The sequence below is a fragment of the Brienomyrus brachyistius genome, chromosome 4 (assembly GCF_023856365.1).
Source record: "Brienomyrus brachyistius isolate T26 chromosome 4, BBRACH_0.4, whole genome shotgun sequence".
NCBI classification, from domain to species: Eukaryota; Metazoa; Chordata; class Actinopteri; order Osteoglossiformes; family Mormyridae; genus Brienomyrus; species Brienomyrus brachyistius.
Window position 1 is genome coordinate 40,147,296 of NC_064536.1, and position 24,177 is coordinate 40,171,472.

At 43.2% G+C, this 24,177-nt stretch overlaps 1 protein-coding gene and 1 non-coding gene across 6 annotated transcripts in view; both read left to right on the forward strand.

Moving 5' to 3' along the window:
* The first annotated feature begins 2,379 nt into the window (after window positions 1–2,379).
* trnar-acg (transfer RNA arginine (anticodon ACG)) lies at window positions 2,380–2,452 on the forward strand. Its single transcript has one exon. It is a non-coding gene; the product is annotated as a tRNA-Arg (tRNA).
* Window positions 2,453–9,143: 6,691 nt separating this feature from the next.
* The window catches only part of LOC125739742 (uncharacterized), a 34,418-nt gene continuing 19,384 nt past the window's right edge, over window positions 9,144–24,177 (forward strand). For 2 of the 5 annotated variants that reach the window (XR_007397275.1, XM_049010190.1), the window contains exon 1: window positions 9,817–9,938. Coding sequence is in view for 1 of the 5 variants with exons in the window: in XM_049010181.1 (XP_048866138.1) it covers window positions 9,893–9,938; window positions 15,144–15,464; window positions 16,472–16,589 (485 nt within the window). In the remaining 4 variants the exon portion in view is untranslated. Of the gene's footprint in view, window positions 9,939–15,143; window positions 15,465–16,471; window positions 16,590–24,177 lie in introns of all 5 variants that reach the window. The other 3 variants (XM_049010181.1, XM_049010185.1, XM_049010192.1) reach the window with 3 other exon arrangements.

Here is a 24,177-nt window from a genome sequence, read left to right on the forward strand (position 1 = left end):
TTCGACAACTGCGTTTTCTCATTTGTTTTTCAAATTTTGTCATACCCTCTGGGTCATATGCAGGATCTGGAGCCCATTTGTTTTCTTTGCTATTTGAACTGCCCATAACTTTTCCTATCTGTTCACCAGTTACCCTCAACAATGCACTTCAGGAAATTAAGCAGTTTACTTCGTTGCGAAAGCAGAAGCAAGTTTCTTCGTTGCAATAGAATTTGCGAGAAAGCAAAAGCAAATTCCTTCCTTGAGAGAAAACAAAAGCAAATTCCTTCCTTGCGATAGAGCAAGCTATTTATTATAAACACAAAGCCCTAGCGCTCCTTCGCTAGAGAGCATAAGCAAATATTTTGTTTTTAGCAGGATTGGAGGATAATATAATTAATATTTTATTATGCGCACCAGATACACATTCCAGCAATATAAATTTTGACTTGTGTCTCTGTCCTCATAAATGAGACAAATTTAGTTTGGGCACGGCCACTTGGCCTCCGGCGCTTTTTACACCGGTATCTCTGTCTAATTTTCTGGACACTTATTAATTCGTTTATCTGATATTTTGCACTAGGCACATTCACATTCATCACAACCAGGATATTTACACGCTCCACACATTCACACAATTTCCTCCGGCAGGACACGAATCACTGCACGGCAGCTACTATCCATTCACTTCCCTGGCAGGACTCAGTCCGCTACCAGGCTGCCCCCGGCAGAGCCGTGTTAGCTGCCCGACGGGACAGTTTCCACACACACAACCTTATTCATACTCCCTCCCTGTCAAAGACCTGTGTCTCTACAGACACCCGTATTTGCTTCCTTGCAAATACCTGTATTCACCTTCCTGTGAATACGAGGATCCTCCTGTGGATCACAATCCACTAGCGCTTTTCCCAAAGTTTGTCAAACAGCACATATAGATACTATATAGACTTAAACATCGACTTGCGATTAAATAAATCAACTTACAATTTTTCCCTTTAATTTTGGTCCGTTGATCGGATTGGGACGTCCAGGCGTCCGTCCGACGAGGATGGGATGCTGAGCCGGATCGAGTAACTTTTTTCCTCGCTCCTTGGCTGACGGTAGCGCTTCACCGCTCCCTTCTAACAGGACACCTCGTTCCTCGCCGACCGTGCGCTCTGGCTGTTCCCTTTCTCCGATCCCGGACGAGCCCCCAAATCTGTGGAAGAAATTTCTCGAAGTCCGATGTTTAAGTGTTTGACAGAACTTTATTATTGGATGAGCTCAAAGGGAACAGACACTCAAAGGGAACAGACCAATCATGCGTCTCGTGTTCTGCTCCCCGAACAACAAGTGCATACATTTCTTATAGCCAAAAATGCCGTCATCAGATAGTTCAAAGAAAAGGATCAGGTGTCTGTAGACACCCGGCACTTCTGCTTATTGAGGCTTGCTTATCAGCACAGAAATTCCTCTGCAGTTTCATACTGAGTCGAGTTAAATTTATCCAATTACCCAATTACTTTTATCTCACTTCCAGGTCATGCTGACCCGGGCCCTTGCTGAGCAAGCTACATTATGGCAAACGTTAGTTCCTTCATAGAAAATAGAAATCCCTTTACTTACATTAAGCAAGCTTGCATTAGTACATTGTGCTTGATACATCAGACTGATTCAAGTGAGGTTATATTGTTTCAGTCATTATAGGTAAATCAACAACACATTATAAACTCAATTGTTAATTACTGATTAGGTAATGCATTTTGCATAATCGTCTATATTCCATTATTGATTACTGATTAGCATAATCAAGAATTTTCTACCACACAGCCAAAAAGAAAACACCAAGAATATGAGAGATTTTGCTCAAATTTAGCAGTTTTTCGGCCATAAATGCGTGCATTGTCTAGGATGCTGGATGCGAAGCCAAAAACGTCACCGATGCGAAGGGAATGTCCGTGCTGTAACACCAGCGTGTCAGCGGGGCGGGCGGGTCCTTGTTTCACTGGCCAACCACACGGGGCCAGTCGCCTCGCTTGGCCAATCGGTCGAGACCGTTGTAAAACATTTAGTTGAAACACTTCTTCAACTGGCCAACAGAGGGCTGAAACATTTGTTGCACTAAAGGCGAAAGGATGCTGGCAAAAGGAACATAGATGACAGACAGATTTGGGAAGCATTCCGTATTTTCAGACTGTAGCATTTACTTTTAGTTGATTTTCCATCTGTCATTCTCATAAGCATTATTGCTACTTAAAAAGATTAAATTTCTTGTGACATTATTTGATACTGAGAGGAAGAATCTGTTTTTAAGAAATACTTGAAAGTCATCTGAAGTGTGAAATCGACAAAAGAAAGATCTGGATGCAAATGCATTTAATCCTTTTCTCTTTGTGTTATTTGTTTGTCCTTCTCTGCTGTGGGCCAGTGGCGCAATGGATAACGTGTCTGACTACGGATCAGAAGATTCTAGGTTCGACTCCTGGCTGGCTCGGCCATTTCTTTCCTTTACTCTAATGCCTTTAGGCGTTACTAGAACAGCCAGAAACAGAGAGAAAAAATACATTTCTATTCGCCACATGCTGTATTAGTGTTTCTGCACTAGCTAGGATCTTAATCATTCAGGAGTTGGATTAAACCATTACAGACCTGTTACATCAGTAAAAAAATACAAATTTATGTTTTCATAGGTATTCAAGATAATTTCATTAATCGTCTCGCTTGTGATAAGCAACAAAATGCCGACTACAGGTCACTCAGTTATTCAAAATGATCTAAGTTACAGGTTATTTAGCTGTAGGCCCGCCTCACCTCCGATGGATCAGTCAACGGTAGGGTTTCAGCACGTGCAATGCGTGTCCACGCGAATCAACTCGGGGCCAGAATAAAATAAGGTGGTGTGGGGACAGTATGATCGGGGTATGCGGGGAATTACTTTTAACACTTCGGATACAAAGCCAGGGATGGAATTAATCGGAAAAACTACTATTAAAACAAGGTAAGCCAGCTTTTTATGCTTTAATTTTGCTGTTTTAGAGACTTAATTGGCGGTGGCGTTGGGAAGGCTGGTGACGTGTCGCCGTCGTTCAGCCGATCAAAACAAGATTTATATCAATTTTCCAAAGGGTCCGAGCTTATAAAATATAAAATAATGTGTTTGACTGCGAACACAGCAGCAGTCTTGACACTGCTTTTAATAAGGGAATGTCATGTTGACATCTGTCAGCCCTAGTTTGTTAACAACTCGAGTTTGTTTATCCGTGTAAGTAAGAAACAGTTTTGTGTTTGGCTGGCATCTCCTAACTATCTGGATTATACCTAGACTATGTTTGGGCATTTTTGTGCAAGTGTTTTAAGCGTTTTATTTCACGAAGGCCCGATCGTTTGTTCTATTCCCATATATGGGGCCCGGTGCTGGCCCTCGCCTTGAAGCACTGTTGTTATCTAAGTAGTTTCAATTTCTTTGCTCCTGGGGCTATTATTGTTGTTGCAAAATTAGTATCAAATGTGTGCGGAGAGTTGTGTAATGGTATCTCAATTCGTGTGTGCGTTATTACACTTGTAAATTTGCGTACGAATCTCTAAATATCTGCTGAGATTTGCGAATGTGTACAATAATCTGCGAATGTGTATTCAGAATCCGCGCAGTCAGATTTGTAATAGTGGATGCGATTGGGTTTCAGTTGTTTGCTCTTTGTTTTTTTTCTTTCCTTCGGGTTTGTAAACATGTAAAAAAACTCTGAATGTGTAATTAGTACGTTTTTCTCTGAACAAAATGTGTGAGAAGGTGACGAAAATGGCCGCTTTGGTTCTATATATCCCAGTTTAGGGTAAACTAAACAGACAAATCTTCACATGCATTTCGATCAAAAATCCCGTGTGAAACGGCAGTTAATGAAGAGGACCGCCTGAATGATATCTGATGACTTATCTGTATTTTCAGCAGTGTTAATTTTGTTGACGAAAAATATTCGCCATGGTTATCATCAACGACCTTTATTTTCAGAATAAAAAGAGAGGATAACTAAATAAAAATTATTTCGCGAGGCCTAAGACTGTGACGAAGGGTATTGACACTTTCGTCAACGAATAAAAACGAGACGAAAATGTTTGCCGGAGACGGGATATACAATCAGAACTAATGTAGTTCGCATACAGGGATATTCAACTAAAATTTAAAGTTAGAGAAATTTTCTAGAAGCAAAGGTCTGGAAGATCATAATGTCTAACTATTTAGTATGACATATATTTAAATAACCTATTAGTTGTATGAACACTGCATCTAATCAATAACTGACTGGCAAATCAAATTAATTCAGTACAATTCAAAAAGTTTTCGACAATATTTGTCATGTGACGTAGAACTGAACATATATGCATAAAGTTTTCTCATTTACTAAATAAAAGTAGGGCTGCATTTCATCCATCCATCCATTCATTTTCCAAACCGCTCATCCTATCGGGTCGCGAGGGGTCGGGAGCCTATCCCGGAAGCAATGAGCACGAGGCAGGGAACAACCCAGGATGGGGGGCCAGCCCATCGCAGGGCACACTCACACACCATTCACTCACACATGCACACCTATGGGCAATTCTTAGCTACTCCAATATGCCTCAGCATGTATTTGGACTGTGGGAGGAAACCGGAGTACCCGGAGGAAACCCCACGATGACATGGGGAGAACATGCAAACTCCACACGCATGTGACCCAGGCGGAGACTCGAACCCGGGTCCCAGAGGTGTGAGGTAACAGTGCTAACCACTGCACCACCATGCCACCCCGGCTGCATTTTAAAATAAGAAAAAATAAATAAAACGTGGAAATTGTACATGTTTGGATAAAGTGCTTCACTTAAGCCGTAAAACCCTAATACCGTCGTGTTTGTGTCATATATGTTAGTGTTCATGGAATTAAGTATTGGTTTCGATAACCCAACAACGGTAATACAATTACAGTCTCGCTTTAATATAAATACAAACTTATCACTTCGATCGCTATTAGAGTAGGATATTATTTCGAAAAGATATCAAACGTGACATGTTTTTCTCATATTAGCTTTATATTTGTCAGAGTAACAACGCAAATGGAATGACGAGCTGTTTCAGGCAAAAACAGCAGATTTTACTTTTTATTCCAAATAAAACATGGGGTTACCAACTTCAGCCAGGTGGCTGGAGTGAGGTTTTCAGTTTGAGTTGTCTGCACACAAATGTAACAGTTCTTACCTTGTAAATAGTCTGTATTTAACCGTGTAAATTCCCATTTGACCAATTTTTGGTTTATAATGGAATATTACCGGTTTGCCGTAAGATTTCCTGCGTGAATCTGAATGCGTGAGTGTAATGCCAGATGCTTGAGATTTGGCAACCCTGAAAAGGTACATTTTTTTATTTCACCTGAGTAGATTTATATAACAAATAACATCACTTTATACAGTTGTTAAAAAGCAGAAACTTCAACGAACATGAAAGCACCAATAAACTACGTCTTCAAATATCCATCCATTTTCCAAACCGCTTATCTTAAAGGGTCGCGGGGGTCCGGAGCCTATCCCGGAAGCAATGGGCACGAGGCAGAGAACAACCCTGGATAGGGGGTCAGCCCAACGCAGGGCACACTCACACACCATTCACACACACGCATGCGCACCCACGGGCAATTTAGAAACTCCAATTAGCCACGGAAACCCCAAGACGACATGGGGAGAACATGCAAATTCCACACACATGCGACCCAGGAGGACACGAACCCGGGTCCCAGAGGTGTGAGGCAACAGTGCTAACCACCATGCCGCCTCCATCTTCAAATATTTATTTAAATATTTCTGTTTTAATATTCAGAGAGAACAGGCCTGGTGGCATTATAGCCTACGCATTTTGAAGTGATTTAATTTTGCACTAATGGCACTAGAGATTTTACAGTTCTCAGTTTCCGGGGTAAACAAACACAAGTTTGTGTTTCAAATAGGAGAGAAATCTGTGTATTTGTTTACTGCACAGTCAGACCTTAATACCATCCATTAACATTGCTTTCATTTCATCTTGGTGAATATAGTGCAACCACCCATCCATTTTCCAAACCGCTTATCCTAATGGGTCGCGGGGGGTCCGGAGCCTATGGTGAATATAGTGACTTTCAGAAATCAAAGTGAAACTTTAAACATTATACTTAGCACTTTTAATTTTAGACGACTAAATCAACTGAAGTTTTAGTTCACTGTAATTATGATATTTAGTCAACTAAAAGTAAAATTATGATTGAAACTAAATGAGCAAATTAGCAAAACTTTTCAGGAAGAGTTTTATGTTTTCTCATTTAAGGCATATTGGAAACTACCAGGCTGCAGACGTGAAAACCTGCCTTTGCCATACCGGGAGCGGAACCCGGCCCGCCAGGCTACAGGGATGTCTACTTTCGTCAGCTGGCTGACATGCCATTTTCATTGTGGATAAATCTGCACAATGCTTTACATGCACGTAAGAGTTTTATTACCTTGTAAACAGTCTGTTGGGTTTGAAAACTGCCCTAGTGCATTTGATGTAGCTAATTTGGGGCTTAAAGTGGAAGAATATATATTTACCATAACACTTCTTGCAACAGCATGAAAGTCGGAAAGCGTGAGTGTCACGCCAAATGCGTGCAAGGTCGCCACCCTGTGGATGAATCGGGAATCGCTGGACCGTATGGAAGCTCCGCGCCTCTAAACACGTGACCCAAAGAGGAAACAATAGAAACGCCTTATCGCGCCTCCGGTCGGACGATCTTCGGCTTTAAGTCAAACAATCGTTTCACCTGTAACGGCTCACCATTGGCCTCCACCGCTGAAATGTTTCAGGACTGTCCCGCGCGTGATAGGGGTGATAGGCACAATAATGCTTCAAATCAATTTGCATCCAATGGGGCAATTTAGCCAGGGTCTCTGCGATGAACGCAGGACCGTTGTCTGTGGTGATTTTAGATGGAATGCCCCATCGCAGAATCACCTCCTTTAGCAGACATTTAGCCACGCTCAGAGCATCAGGGCGACGGCAAGAGAATGCCTCCACCCATCTGGAAAACAGATCTACAATCACCAAGCAATACTTATATCCCCTGCACGGCGTTAGCTCATTGAAATCCATCTGCAGGTGATCGAATGGGCTTTGGGGACTCGGGGTCACTGCAGGGTCGGTTGGAGTGCCCTTTCCCACACTGAATTTCATGCACACCATACACTTCCCGGAGAATTGGGCAGCAGCTGCGGCAAACCCAGGGGCATGCCACACCCGAGTCAGCTGCCACCATCCCGACACGAGACACATGATCCAGGCTGTGAGGGACCAAGCAGTAACGTAATTAAAGAAACAGAGCTTTATTGACCCCCGAAATGCAAACAATAACAAACTCAAAACCTTAATAAGTGGGCCCATAAAAGAGGCCAACAAAAACAAACATGGCATAATTTTACAAAGCAAAACAGTAACTGAAGCAAACTGACCTTTCTAATATGATGGTAACATGAGGGAACATATATAGCAGTTTGGCCAAACCAATTAACACACAAAAGGGATAAAACAAATAAGCACTACATATAACTAAACAAAGCAAAACACAGCTAAACCCCAACTCCCCCCTCTTGCCATGGCAGCACATGGTTCGCTCCTACTCCAGGGGTTGTCTTTTGAGACACCTCCGCCCTCAGCCACACCTTTACGCTGAATAAAAGACCATCCCCTGCAAACAAAGTAACTACAAACCAAAGAGATTAAACAATCACTGCACACAACCCTACAATATCAAAATATATATACACACACGCACTACACCTAACACCAAAGACAAAACACAACTAAAACCTATGAATTACTACTGTAAAGCAATTTAATTAGAAAATGCATACAAATACTGAACTAAGTTCTTACTGTGTGGCTGTAGCCATCACAAGGCCATGAACGGCTTTCTCCATCCCTGGATACACAGATCTCTTCATCCGCGTAGCTCACCCTCCGTTGCACCTGTTTGAATCAAAAGGAAGGTGGGCGGAGTCAGGGAAGAGGCGTTCATCCTGGCCAGGAGTCATGGCAACGAGGAGGGTAGGCGGAGTCATGACAGAGGCGCTCACCCTGGCCAGGAGCCATGGCAACGAGGAGGGTAGGCGGAGTCATGACAGAGGCGCTCACCCTGGCCAGGAGCCATGGCAACGAGGAGGGTAGGCGGAGTCATGACAGAGGCGTTCACCCTGGCCAGGAGTCATGGCAACGAGGAGGGTAGGCGGAGTCATGACAGAGGCGCTCATCCTGGCCAGGAGTCATGGCAACGAGGAGGGTAGGCGGAGTCATGACAGAGGCGCTCACCCTGGCCAGGAGCCATGGCAACGAGGAGGGTAGGCGGAGTCATGACAGAGGCGTTCACCCTGGCCAGGAGTCATGGCAACGAGGAGGGTAGGCGGAGTCATGACAGAGGTGCTCACCCTGGCCAGGAGTCATGGCAACGAGGAGGGTAGGCGGAGTCATGACAGAGGCGCTCACCCTGGCCAGGAGCCATGGCAACGAGGAGGGTAGGCGGAGTCATGACAGAGGCGCTCACCCTGGCCAGGAGCCATAGCAGCAGGGGAGTTGGGTGGATCTGTGACATCCACCCTCACATCCTGTAGGACGACATTTCTGCTTTTCAGAATGAGTGTCTGTCTGAAATTATCTTCTACATCATGCTAATGATTTAGCTGCTCTATGCTCATCTGCAACAGAAAAATGAGGATATAGCAGTTCAGAAAAAAAACTAGACTTATTTGCTTCATTTGCTTGTATTTTAAACTCTGTGAGCAGGAATGATTCACCATGAAGACCAACAATCAATTATTTTACTATGAAATTATGTTTCTAAAATTATAAGATTCCAAATATTTATTCCTGGTAACAGCAGGACAAAGGCTTTGATGCTCAAACTGTTTTCTTTTTTACAGACAACAAATACACAGAAAATGTATCACTGCACAAACAAGCTCTCTCAAAGATGATATCCTTTGATAGAATGTACAGGGGCTCACAGTTCTTCATTTCATGCTTTAACTTTTGAAGTTACCAAAAATACCTGTGACTCACATGTATGACAGGAAACCAAGCAAGATAAAGAATTTTTAAAAATCCGCTTTGGCTGCACCTGCAGTTCATTTAAGAACAATGAGACATCGACAGTAAACAGTGACTGATTTTGATGCCTTACTGTCAGAAGCCCGTCTTCTGTTGGTCTTGCTGTGGTTCATCAATGTCCCTCTGTGTCTTTGATGTATGCTGGAATTAGATATCTGACTCATACATCTGCCATCCCAGCACTGCTGAGTGCTGGTTTTGAATGTGGCCATAACTGTGTCTGTGTGCAGTTTGCAGGCTTCCTCTGTTCACATGGCATTTCTCCACCTTCCAGTGCCCTGCAATGGACTGACGTGCTGTTGAAGGTTTACCTCACTTTACACTGTGTGCTTCCTGCATTAGGGTCTAGAATCTGTCTTGATCCGATCTAGATTCTACATAATTATTCTAATGATGAAAACAGATGAATCTTTGATACAACAGAGGGATCAAATAAATATACTTTTCATATAAGCAAAAACATAGCATAAATACACATCAACACTAATTCATGCATCATCTGTATTCATGCTGATATTTTAATTTCATTAATAAAGAAGTCTATCTTCCAATAGTTTATTTTCTGCTCAATAGACAAATAATAATAGAATGACATGCTGAATAATATGATAATTATTATATTTTGATATTATTAATGATAAACTTTCAGCCTTGTGGTTTTGTCACTTCCTGTGTAAAGTGTCCACTCCCCCTTCACTCTGCCTGCTGTGTGTGAGAATAGAAACGACAGAGACAGTGAAGGTAGAGAGGATGAGGAAGTGAGTGTCAGTCTCCACAGATCTGGGCTCAGTGACACACACACATATGGATCCTCTGATGCTCCTGTTTCTTCTCATTGCTGGGCTCACAGGTGAGTGTCACTCATTACAGTGGTACTGAGTAGAGATCTCTCTCCTGCTCCTCCACACACTGTCAGCTACAGGTGGGAGATGATGATGGAGATCTGTTGCTAGTTACATGATGATGTAGTTGATGTGTTCTTGGAAATAATGAATACTTTTTCAATTTTAACAAATTTCACATTTTTGCATACAGTGGTTATCACGATGAATCACTTATATGGATCAAATACTTGGGACAGATTAATTCTTGTACAAATATTGTTTTGATAATTTGTCTGTCGTAATCAAGTAGTCAGCTTTCACTGTTCATTTTGGGTCTTTTTTACTGCAGTAGTTATTTTCTTTGTTTACTTTACTTTGATCATCCTACTTTGCCCTGCGGCAACCCATCTGCTTCTGGCTAGCTACTTGAGGCTAGCACAGAAAACAAGACTGGAAAAAGAAAGTCATTTTCTTTCAATAACAAATATAGAATAATCAAAACTTATGATAAACCACCAAAAACAAGGCCACGGAGATGCAGCAGCAAAACTACAGTGAGCGGTTTGAAACAATGTAACATTCTGAAATTTGTGCTGTGTGTTGCGTCGGGGCAGGCAATGGAAGCCTTATTGACGAGAGACAGACTCAGGACAGGGAGCATGAGAACGTCAATGACAGACCTAGGGGAGACAGCCTAGCACACAGACTAAATACACAGAACTAAAGGGACGGAAACACAGAACGGCTGAGAACAATCAGGAATTCACACGAGGATGAAAAGGGGGTGTGGCATACAGGAGTATCGTACGAGCAGGTCATGACACTATGTAAAAAAATTCTATTGAATTGAATATTTATGAGGGGCGGCATGGTGGTGCAGTGGTTAGCACTGTTGCCTCACACCTCTGGGACCCGGGTTTGAGTCTCCGCCTGGATCACATGTGTGTGGAGTTTGCATGTTCTCCCCATGTCGTCGTGGGGTTTCCTCCGGGTACTCCGGTTTCCCCCCACAGTCCAAAAATATGCTGAGGCTAATTGGAGTCGCTAAATTGCCCATAGGTCTGCGTGTCTGAGTGAATGGTGTGTGAGTGTGCCCTGCGTTGGGCTGACCCCCTATCCTGGGTTGTTCCCTGCCTCGTGCCCATTGCTTCCAGGATAGGCTCCGGACCCCCCGCGACCCAATAGGATAAGCGGTTTGGAAAATGGATGGATGGATGGATGGATGGATGGCTGAATATTTATGTACAGTATTATGCTGTATTATAGCATATTCGAATTATGCACAGTTCAGTAATTTAATTTGTACGGTACAGTAATTCGAAAAGCGTTTGAAAGAGCTGTACTGTATTTTGACATCAATAAAATTGTCAATAAAATTCAGTGTCTGTACAGCGTCAGTTTTATTACCTTATATTCATGTAAAAATATACAAATCTCAATTAGATGATAATCTGTTTAAGACATAAAGAGAAAACATCTGTTATAATGATAATCCGCTTACAGTATAGTGATCAATTTCGCCCAGAGAGACGTGATCACTATAGGCGGCTTCCACTGTAATTCCAAAAGAAATTATCTTTGTGAAGTGTTTGCAAACTATTTCTTGAACAGTGATATTTAAGACATGACCAATTTATCATGAATCGATTTATTGATATTGTTTAGTATAACATTTAAATATTCTGTGTGATGTTGTCATGTCTTCCTTTTAGTGATCAAGCAGTATAAATACTCTGTTAGTGCTCATAAAATGCCCTTGTCTTTTGTACCCTGTGATTTTCTGTGAGGGTGACAACTGATCTGACTGGGGTCATTTCAGTTTGCATGGTCTCCCTGTGGTTACGTTGGTTTCCTCTCAGTTCTCTGGTTTCCTCCCACAGTCCAAAGACACGTGGTTCAGGTGAATTGGTGCCTCTAAAAGTGCCCACAGTGACTGTGTGTAAGTGTTTGCTCTGTGACAGACTGGCATCCTGTCCTGGGTGTTCCCCTGCCTTGTGTCCTGTGCATATCATTCACAAGTCAAATATTACAGAACTAGGTGTATTTATAAATACAGTCTGTGTGGTCATCACACAAAATGATGAGCCCATTCATTCACCTCCCCTGTGCCTTATTACCAGTGATTTAAGGTTCTGGTTTTCCTCTCAGGCCTTCCCACACACTCCCAAACTCAGATTCCCCATGGTTCTGATAAAGAAATGTGACCCTAATCCAAGTATTACACAATCAAAAAAATAGGGTTGGGCCCGTTGGGCATCAGGGCTGGTGTGGTGCTGAGGCACCGCCCGCCGCATTGTGACACTTGGGTCCCAACTTGAGCTGACCCATCCGGGTAGGCCTGTGGAATGTCTTGTCTCTCTGACAAGATGACCATCTCCCTCTGCTGTCGGGGAAGCATTAGAAACTCTGCATTTCAGTGGTGACATTCTCTAGGGTAGCCAAATCTCTGTAGCTGGATATAACTACTTTTGGTCTGGTCGCTCTGACAGCTGCCATACTCGGAGTAGCTATTGCTGTGGCGGATCGGCTCCTCCCGATGGTGTATGATATCACCCCTTTCAACGACCATATTATGACTCAGGCTAAGGCAGTCCTTTGGTGTTTTGTCTGTTGTCTTAGTGTATGCTCTGACCATGCTGAGAGATGTCTCATTGAGGGAGACATTTTACTCGCAACATTGCTCAGTGGTTGATGGGTACCCATGAGCTGATGCTCCTTTGGTCATGGGTGACTTCATTGTGAACACAGGCACTGACAGGGAAGGCTTTGAGGATTGTGTCGGTCCCCATGGGTCTGGAGAATGGGGCGACAGTGGCTCCATATTCCTTGACATTGCGAAAGGTCAGAGGCTACAGGTTGCGGAATCCTGGTTCCAATGCCCTAAGCCGCATTATTGGACTTTGTACTCCAATGCTGGTGGTGCTGCAAAGGAGATCAATTACATCCTCGAGGGCAGACCCTGGAGGATCCTGCAGGGTCTACAGAAGCATCCAGTTTGTGAACCACAGATTTGTTGTTGCTATTCTGAAGATCTGTTAGATTCAGTAGACTAAGATCCAGTACCTACTAGGAGAATGAGGCTGGACTTGGCAAGGCTCCAAGATCAAGCTGTTCTGATGAGTTTGCATGCAGTTTGAGGAATTTGCAGACTTGGGTGCGACTGCTGACTGTAATGTGATGTGCGCGACCTTCCCTGGTAAGACTCTGAAGGTTGCTGAGGGTTTTGTTGGTGTGGCTGGTGTTTTCAGAAGGAGGTATTTCACCAAGAGGAGTCATAGCGCATGATTTGGTGGCAACTCCAGTGTCTACCTGAAAAGGAGGGCTGTGAGGGCTGTAAGGGCAGATAAGGATGTGTTTGTAAGACAAATTTGTGAGCAGGTGACACATCATTTGTGGTCTAATGACCCACACCCTGCTTACAGAGGGATTGAAGTATTACATATATCTGAATCTGTTCCTCAGAGACTTGCAGTCAGGGCGGGTGATGGAACGGTCCTTACGGATGACACTGCAGTTGTGACCTGCTGGGCCGGCTACGTTGAGCAGTTGTTTAAAGCTGACCCTCCAGCTAGGATGTTGGACATCTCTGGGTCTACAGTTCTAAAAGAAGATCCTCCAATCAGCTGTGAACCACCCAGTCTCACTGAGATTGCATGGGTGGTGAATCAGCTGGGGGTGGGGAAGGCTGCAGGGATCTGTGGTATCTGGGTTGAACTTCTCCAGGCTGGTGGTAAGGCTGTCCTCCCGGCACTGCAGGCAGTCTTCGCTTCCATTTGGCAGTCAGACATCATCCTAACTGACTGGAAAACGGGACTTATAGTCCCTATCTGGAAAGGGAAGGGTGATCACCTGGATTGTGGCAACTACAGGCCGATAACACTGCTCTCACTGCCGAGTAAGGTCCTTGCTAGGATTAACAGGATTCGTGATCACTTGCTCACCTATCAGTGGCCAAAGCAGTCTAGTTTTACACCTAAGAAGTCTACCATTGGCCACATCCTTGCACTGAAAGTTCTCATTGAGTGTAAGCACGAATATCAACGGAGGTTCTTTGCAGCTTTTGGTTTAGTTTCTTAAGGCGTTCGATTCAGTTGATCGAGTTGTCCTGTGGGACATCCTGAGATTTTGCGGGATCCCCCTACAGCTTCTGGATGTCATGGCCGGCCTGTACATTGGTACAGTGAATGCTGTACAGAGTGGAGGAAGAACCTCTACATTCTTCCCAGTTGATTCTGGGGTTTGCCAGGGATGTGTTCTTGCTCCTACTCTGTTCAATGCTTGCATGGACTGGGCGTTGGGCAGGGATGTGGGGTCCAGTGGTTATGAGGCATTTGTTGGTGAAGTAAGATTTACTGCTCTTGACTTTGCTGTGCTGTGATCTTTCCGGAGTCAATGGACGCTCAGCTCGGGGCTCACCGGAGACTGAGTGAGGAGTCTGAGTTTCTGGGATTGCAGGTGTCCTGGATAAAGACCAAGATCCAGGCTTTTAATGATTTCTAAGGCACAGCCATCAATTGTGTGTCTGTCTGCAGGGGAATATCGACCTTGTCGAGAGATTTACCCGCCTCAGCAGCGACATTCATGTCTCTGGTGAATCTTCCTATAAAGTCAGCAGACGGATTAGAAAAGCATGTGGGGTCGTGAGGTTGCTGGAAAGGGGCGTGTGGCATTGCCAATATCTTTGCAAGAGGACGGGGGTTCAAGTCTTGAGAGCCCTGGTGCTCCCTGTGTTGCCCCTTATGGCTATAAGAGATGGACGCTATGCAGTGAGCTGAGATGAAGACTGGACTCCTTCAGTACTGTGTCTCTTCAGAGAATCCTTGGGTACCACTGATTTGACTTTGTGTCGAATGAGCGATTACTAGAGGAGCCCTGAATGAGGGACATTATCTGCATTGTGAGGAAGTTGTCAGTTACGGCACTACGGACATGTGGTGCGTTTCCTTGAGGGTGATCCGGGTCACAGGATCCTCAATGCTGTGGACCCAAGCGGCTGGACCAGGCCAAGGGGATGCCCATGCAGCACCTAGCTGCGGCAGATGGATGGCCATTTCCGGAGGGTGGGACTGGACAGTGTATCTGCCTGGAGGATCGCTGGCCGGGATCCCGGGGAGTTTCGCTGTATGGTGGGTGCAGCAACATGCTGCATCAGCGCATACTCCCCAACCTGACCTGACCTGACCTGATCGTGGTGTGGAAAATGTGAATTCAGTTGGTTGTTCTCCCTGCAGGTGCTGACAGTGTGTCCACAGGTGGATGGGTGACTGTTCGCAGTGGAAGATCTGTCACCATTCCATGTTTCTATGGTGACAGATATAAAACTCATGTGAAAAAATGGTGCAGAGGGTATAATGTGAGGTCATGTACTCCCATAGTACACACTGACTCTCCACAGGAGGGTAAAGTGTCAATCAGAGATGATCCTGACCAGCGAGTCTTCACTGTGACCATCAACAATTTGACAGCTGGGGACTCTGGTTGGTTCTCATGCTTTGTAAATATCAGTGGAGGTTCAGATGTTCGAGATTGGGTTTACCTGTCAGTAACTGAAGGTAAGATGCCTGAAGGTAAAATATCTGACCAGACCTATATAAGCATGAATGCAAATGTTCATTTTATGAGTTAAAATGACTGTAAAGTATTTATTTGTAAATAAGGATGGAATTAAAATAAATACAAGGAATGAATCAGCCAGTGTTAAACTGCATTTTTGTAAATTAAAGTCCAAATATACATATTTATCACTTATGTAATAAATAAAATCAGAGAGAAGTAACAGTACCAGTTTAAATGGGCTACATCAGGGGTCCTGCAACTTTCAGGGATAAATTTGAAGTTTTCATCTATCCATCCATCCATCCATCCATCCATATCCTGTAACCACTTGTCCTGTTCAGGGTCGCAGGGTATCCAGAGCCTATGAGTGGAAGGCAGGGAACAACCCAGGATGGGGCGCCAACCTGTCGCAGGGCACGCACACACAGACACACACACACACACAGACCTGTACTCATATCTTTGTGGGGACCATCTATTCATATCTATGGGCAAAACCTTATTCCCAACAATGAAACCCTTGATCCCAACCAAATCCTAACCTGGACCATAAGTAACCAAACAAAATACACAAGAAAATGGTCCCCACAACATCAAAATAACTGGTTTTTATTACATTGTGGGGATATTTGGTCCTCACAATGTAATGTTTACCTGAACCCCTTCTCCACACACACACCATTGATACCTACGGGCAATTCGGATACTTAACCTGAGCATGTTCTTGGACAGTGGGGGGCCACTAGAGCACCTGGAGGAAACCCCACAATGACACTGGGGGAGCATGCAAACTCCACAGACACAGAGCCATAGCAGAGAGTCAGACTCTATGTGAGGCAACAGCGCTAAGCACTACACCACCATGCCTTTAGCAAAGCAAATTTTTATATTCTTTGTTTAATACTCTGTGTTTAATATTCTGCCTCTTTATTAATTTGTGTATAAATGGTGTAATAGGGAGAGAGAGTTAATCAGCCTGGTAATTTTCATACCTTCCCTGCAGGTGTGTCCACACTGAGACGAGTGTCTGTACAGAGAGGAGGATCTGTCACCATCTCATGTTTATATGGTGACAGATATAAAACTCATGTGAAATACTGGTGCAGAGGGTATAATGTGAGGTCATGTACTCCCATAGTACACACTGACTCTCCACAGGAGGGTAAAGTGTCAGTCAGAGATGATCCTGACCAGCAAGTCTTCACTGTGACCATCAACAATCTGACAGCTGAAGACTCTGATAGGTACTGGTGTGGTGTGAAGATCAGTGGAGCCTCAGATGTTGGAGATCGAGTTAACCTGTCAGTCACTGATGGTAAGATGTCTGTACTGCAGACTGTATCCAATGAGATGCACAGTATGTAACAGGTCATTGAATCAAAAAGGAAGGACATTAACACAAATATTGTTTCCTGTAAAAGGAAAAGATACTTTAATATTGTAAAAATATGCATTTTATTTTCATTCAATGTGATAAACGAGATTTGAAAGAAGTAACAGTGTCAGTTTAAATGGGCAACTTCACAGAGTTAAATATGATAAGTAATATATGGCTTTTTGGAAAAACATTTGCATATGCATGTTTAATGAGCTGATTTTCATAATATTTCATTGTGGTGTAAATATTTCAGTATTTTATCTGTTCCTAATCTGTGTGTTCAGCTTCTTCGGGGCTGTCTGTGGACAAACAGGAGGTGACCGGTGTGGATGGAGACAGTGTCAGTGTTCAGTGTTACTATGGAAACAACAAAAGACATAGGATGTGGTGTAAGATTGGGGGCTCCTGTGCATCAGAGAGATCTGGGAGTTTGGATGGGAGGCCTGTCCTGATCAGGGATGACAAAGTAAATAAAACCTTCATTGTGACAATGAGGGGACTGGAGAGGAAGGACACTGGCTGGTATTGGTGTGCTGCTGGATATCAGCAGATTCCAGTTCATATTACTATCATCCATCCATCCATTTTCCAAACCGCTTATCCTATCGGGTCGCGGGGGGTCCGGAGCCTATCCCGGAAACAATGGGCACGAGGCTGGGAACAACCCAGGATGGGGGGCCAGCCCATCGCAGGGCACACTCACACACCATTCACTCACACAGGAACACCTATGGGCAATTTAGCGACTCCAATTAGCCTCAGCATGTTTTTGGACTGTGGGGGGAAACCGGAGTACCCGGAGGAAACCCCACGATGACATGGGGAGAACATGCAAACTCCACACACATGTGACCCAGGCGGAGACTCGAACCTGGGTCCCAGAGGTGTGAGGCAACAGTGCTAACCACTGCACCACCATGCCGCCCCATATTACTATCAAACGTAAGTAATTAATTTAAATCTGTGTGTGGATCATTTATACTTGAATATAAAAAGATAAATACTAATTAACCCAGCAGTTTCACTCATGAAGGGGGTTTGTGCTTCTTTGTGGGGATAATCCCCTATTTATCAGCTGTTGTGAAACAGAGTTATTTATTGGGATTATTGTTTCAATGATAGTGGCACGGTGGTCCAGTAGGCGGCGCTGTTGCTTCACGCCTCCATGTTTACGGGAATCTGGCTTCTGCTCTGTCTGTGTGGAGTTTGCATGTTCTCCACATGCTGTGTGGGTTTCCTCCAACAATCCAAAAACGCACAGTCAGGCTAATTGATGTCTCTAATATACAGTGTGTGTCTTCTAGTTTATGATCAATATGTAACATGAAAAAATCACACCATTTTGCTGCAAACATACAGCCAGCCCTTTGTTATGTATACAAATCCATGTAGCTTGCATTTTTTTTGTGGGAATGAATTGTTACTAAAGGTATGCTGACTGACTGATATTTCATTGCAGCGTAGGCCAGTGTTACAGTTGTACTCTGTAATATCTGTTCCAGTGCTGCATCCATCCATTGTCTGAAACTGCTTGTCTAACTCAGGGTCCCTATGGGCGCAAGGCAGGGAACGTCCCATGACAGGGTGCCAACCCATTGCAGGACACACTCACACTCCATTCCCTCACACAAGCACATCTACCGGGAATTTGACAACTCCAATTAGCCTCAGCATGTTTTTGGACTGTGGGGGGAAATCAGAGTCCCTGGAGGAAACCCCACAATGACACGGGGGGAGCATGCAAACTCCATACACACGGAACTCTGGCAGAGACTTGAGTACATGTGCCAGAGGAGTGAGGTGACATTGCAAGCCACTGCACCACTGTGCCACCCTGCCACAGTAAATACATTAAAATATGTTAATAAAATCATTTATCTCACCTGTTCACTATCAGTGCCCTGGGATGTGAACACTAATTCATTGTTCTCCATCTAATCATTTTCTCTGTAGAATATCTTTCATAATTTATATTTCAGTTTCAAGAGTGACCTTTTCTTAGTCTTTATTGACTAACAGAAAATTGCTTTTTATTAACTATCCTTTCTCCTGTTTCCACTGCTCTCCTTTTCTCTGCACATGATGAAGAAGGAGGGGATAATGAAAAACTGAGGTAAGCATTCAGCAGCATTTACAGTAGTGTGGGGGTCCTGCTAGCAGCATTTACCTGATCACACAGTAATGGGAAACTGTCATTTTAATTATAAGAGAAAAAGATATTATTTTTTATTTCATTTTCTTAATAATAAACTTGAGATCCCATCCCAACCAGGGTGAGCCCTTGCCTTGTGTCCTGTGTAATAGTACAGATGTGACTGTACCGTGTTTCTATAAAGCATGTAAGACTTTACTGTTCACATCCAACCTCTTATTCAGCTCTTTGGTCCAGCTGGCTCTGTATGTAGGACTGAGCTGATCGGTGCTGCTGTTGATTATCAAGGTGGTTTTAATTCAGTCAGAACAGATTCACTGTTTTGTTCTTCAGGTTTAAATGTGATATGTGTGACTGACAGACACACTGGTGTATTATATGTCTGACAGGTGGGAGCAGGTTCTGGATGCTGTACTGAAAGCTGGGACTGGTGTGTTTTATCTGATTTGCACCATCATCGCCATTCAGCTGCACTGGACCTCCTGTAAAAAGAGGGAACTAATCAGAGAGAAGCAGAGGGTCTCCCTGGATCAGAGGAAGCTGGCAGAGGAGATGACCTTCATAGAGCAGAATGAGTCAGAGGAGCTGTAAAATAAACGGTTATGCTAACTGCAATGAGGCCTCACTCGGCCCTGCTCAGTCTGTACAGTCATAGCATGAGAGTCAGTTAAACACAGAGGGGTTGATTATTTGCTGGGAACCTGTACAACCACGTATTGGCCACTTATTCACAAGTGCTTTGCTGCCACCTGCTGGTTAATGTTTCATAATAGTTATCTAGTGAAGGTAAGACTGGATTTTATTAAATTGTCTCTGAATTCTGAAAAAATACGGTACTATGCAAACGTCTTGGGCCATCAAAGAAAATGTTTAATGCTATTTATCTGGGTTGTGTATATTTGCTCAGAGCAAAAACACAATTATCATAAAAATATATGCAAATTAAAAGTAACACAATAAGAACTAACAAGAATTTCTTCTTTTCTCCATAAAGTTACTGATGCCTTGTTGGATCGCTAGATGAACCACGCTTTGGTTCCTAAACCTCTCCTCAGCGGCACCTCAGCCATTCCATGTATTTGTTAAATTTCACCACCAGCTCAATTAATTAATTTATTTATTAAACAAATGTTAATGATGCATTGATTAGCCATAGGAGGTGTGTTCATGGTCAAGTCAAAAATATATGGGTCTATTGGATGGTTGGTGAAAAATACTGTGGTGACTTTAGAAGAGATTTTGAAATGACTGGGCTGCCACACTTTGATGGACAAAATATTATAATTCTAGACGAAGATGAAGATCATTTGAACATAATTTTCTTTGATAGCCCAAGACTTTTGCACAGTTTTGTATATGTCTTTTATACTGGTCATTATTTGCTTTAATACATGATTAATAAATTGATACTTTACAAAACATTTAGTATTTTTCTGAAATTGGTAAATATTAAAAACGAATTTCACAAACTTAAATGGTTTGGGGTTTTTAGGTCACGCCTCCTCGTCAGAGCCCAGCAATCAGGGACTCTTTTAGAGAGTGATGTAATCAGGACCACCCACTTTTCAATCTGCTGTACAAATACACCAGCTTGTGTCTGCTAACAACAGCCTGTACATATCAGATAAGGAGGAAACAGTATCACATACATATTGGCCAACATCAAATGAAAATGTAACACACGAAAACAGGACCACCCACTTATCACTCTGCGTAAAATCACACCAGCTTGTCTCAGCTGACAGCAGCCTCACATATCAGCTAAGGAGGAAGACGGCATATCAAAAGTAAAAAGAAAGACACCATCAAATGAAAATATCCCTGTGTGATCTATTGGTTTCTGCTTTCACTCCTATTAAATGACAGTAAGTCTAGTTGCTGTCCGTGGTGCTGAAAACCTGGATCAGTAAATTCCAAATGAAACTTCTTTACCCGATTTAACTGTAACTCATGTAACTCACTTATTTTATTGGCAATGATGCTTTGTTGAGTCTAGAAAGGCTCAAAGAGGGTTACAGATAATTTAATTTAAGTAGTTTTACTTAAAAACCAAAAAGATTTGAACAATCAGTTCAACTTTGTACTATAGTGCTTCACAAAAGTAAAATCCATCGAGTTAAATCTCTTTACCCCCAAGTCAAGAAGGAATCAAATGCAGAAGCACATTGTGGGAGATACAAGGTGCAGACACATTAAAAGCACTTTTTTGTGTGAACATTATAAAACAGATTGATACACATTAAGCAGTTTGTAACTTTACATCCAGACGTACATCAGTCAGAAAAAGCAGGCGGTGACCAGCCCAACCAGCAGCTTCATCTCTGATTGTACAGAATCCCTTGTCAGGGTAACTTCTGAAGTCATGACTAAACTAATTTCCACTTAAGTAGCTGAATTTTGTGTATCCACTAGAGGGCAGCCACACATAGATTCCCTTATGAATGGTTCTGATGCTTCAGGAAAGCACTGTAGAGAGACCCAGGTATGCCAGTGAGGAACGGATAAAGAGCAGACGGATCCACCAACTAGCTGTAATATGTAGTATTTCAATTGAATTAAAACAAATAAATATAACAGTGTCAGAGTGTCAGATCCATGTGAATTTTTATCATTGATGAACTTTGAAAGCCTGAATATAACTGAGGAGGCCCACGGACCCCATTATGTGTGAAACACTATTGTGGTGCTGAGAGAAACACAAACAGCTCTCAGTCTGATATGACTGCTGCTAAGACCCACATGAAGTGAATCACCTGACTTTGCCCTCCCAGGACACCCTCACCCCTGTCATACAGACACCTTCCTAATGGACCTCTTGATTTGTACTGATCCACAGGTATTAAAAGGACCTACTGCAGTGACATTTTAAAACTGTATAAAACATAATAAAGACTGAAACAAAGGCCTGAGGTCAGACCCTCTGCATGTAGCACACAGTGTTTCTGCAGAGTCTCACACTCACATCCTGTATAACGACATTTCTGCTTTTCAGAATAAGTCTGATTTCACTGCTCTTTGCTCATTTGCAATATGAGGAAGTAACAGTTTAGAAAATATTTGATAGGACTTATTTGATTAATTTGTTTGTAGCTCTGTGAGCATGAATGATTCACTGTGAAGACCAGCTATCAATAATTTTGCTATAAAATCATGTTTCTAAAATGATAAGGTTGCAGATGTAATTAAAATATTTATTCCTGGTAAGAGCAGGACAACAGCAGCATCAAACTGTTTTCCTTTTTACAGGTAAGAAATAGACAGAAAATGCATCAGTGGACAAACAGTTTATGAAAATCAAAGATAGATGGATGATTTTTAAACATTTAAAACCCACAAAAAGGGAGGCAGTGAGGTTAAGGAGAGTCAGGAAGTGAGTGTCAGTCTCCACAGATCTGAGGGCAGTGAGACACACATAAGGCTCCTCTGATGCTCCTCTTCATCCTCTTCTTCACTGATGGGCCTCCAGGTGAGGATCACTTACTCTGGGACTCCACCATTCAGCGTAGTTAAGATGAAGATAAATTTTGCACAATATACTTACTACATCTGTATGTTCATATTCATATTGTTCCATGAAGTTTTATCACTTCCCGATAATGGTCTGTGGTGGTAGCATGTTGACTGACTGATTTTAGAATTGACTGCAGTCTTCTTTGTGTCCACTATGTGGCAGCAGTATACAGGAAATATCTTATTCTGTCACAGCTGCTGGTGTGTGTATAAATTCACATACTCTGATAACAAGTAATTCTGCCTCCAACTGTTTGTCAGGGACCTGGGCAGGAATGAATTACATGCCGACTGTACATACAACAGAGATGGGCTCAAGGGAGAACTTTGCCAGAAGTTGAAACACGACTTTAAGAATGACACTGATACAGAAGTGGATAGTTTAGGTCCAGAGAGTAAAAATCCAGTTTTTGATGTTGTTTCAAACAACTAGTTGTGTAAAGTGCCACAGACACAGAGTACTCAGCTGGTTGGTTGAAACTAAATCTTGGTCTGGATTTTTACTTTCTGGACCTGAACTATCCACTGCTGCACTGACCCCCACCTTCTTGGGGGAGGGAGTCAGTCCAGACCAGGTCCCCCCCCCCCCCCCCCCCAGCTAATAGGCTCCCTGGAAGCTGAAGGGTGTTCCAGCTAGACAGTGCTAAGTGATCTGAGTAATGGGGGGAGCACGGACACAACAGAGGGGGAAGTACCCCACCCCCCCCAGGAAGTAGAAGCGGAGGGTGAGGACAGCTCACTTAATTATCAATCACTGTTTCTCAGTGGTGCTATACTTTGTCTCACTCGCTGACAGTTTCTTGCTGATGTAGAGCCCTGGGCACTGCTCTTCCTCCTCCTCTTCCTCCTGCTCTTCCTCCCCCCCTGCCCCCAGACACCCTCCCTCCCCCAGTGGCACACACCCCATGGCAGTGCTGCTGGCCTCCTCAGCACATGCAGGGCTGCCCTTATAGAGCCACACATGCCACAGCCAGTCACTGCTGTAAAGGACGACGTTGGTCAGGTGGGCTGTGGTCTGTCAGTAGGTGACACAGAAGACAGCAGAACTCATATCAGCCAATCAGAGAGGATAAAGTGGGTTTTTCATTGGACTCCTCAATCACAGATAGAGACAGATAAACAATGCAGTTTTGGAGAATCAGGAAGTGAGTGTCAGTCTCCACAGATATGAGGTCAGTGAGACACACATAAGGGTCCTCTGATGCTCCTCTTCATCCACTGATGGGCCTCCAGGTGAGAATCACTTACTTCAGGATGGTTATTTCTTCACTTCGTGTTTATAATGACTAACAGCAGATATCCCAGGAAAATGTATAAATTAACTATAACTTGACAGCATGTAGTTCAACGCTTAACTGTGTATGAGCCCTCCAATGGACGGACATCATATGGATTAATGTCGGACAGGAGGTTATATTCAGAGTACAGGCAGTCGTCAGGTTACAAACCAGATCGGTTCCCAAAGTCAGTCTTTAAGGTGAATTTGTAGGAAAGTCAGAAAAGTAAATGCAGTACATGATAATAATTATCATTACTATTACTGCTATACAGTAAAAAACAAAAATACAGTATTGTACTTCCAGCCAGCAAGCCGCTGAAGCCGTGCAATGATTTCAGGAGCGTCACTAATGTCGTGTCTGTTTGTTATTACAAACCATTGTATTTAGCC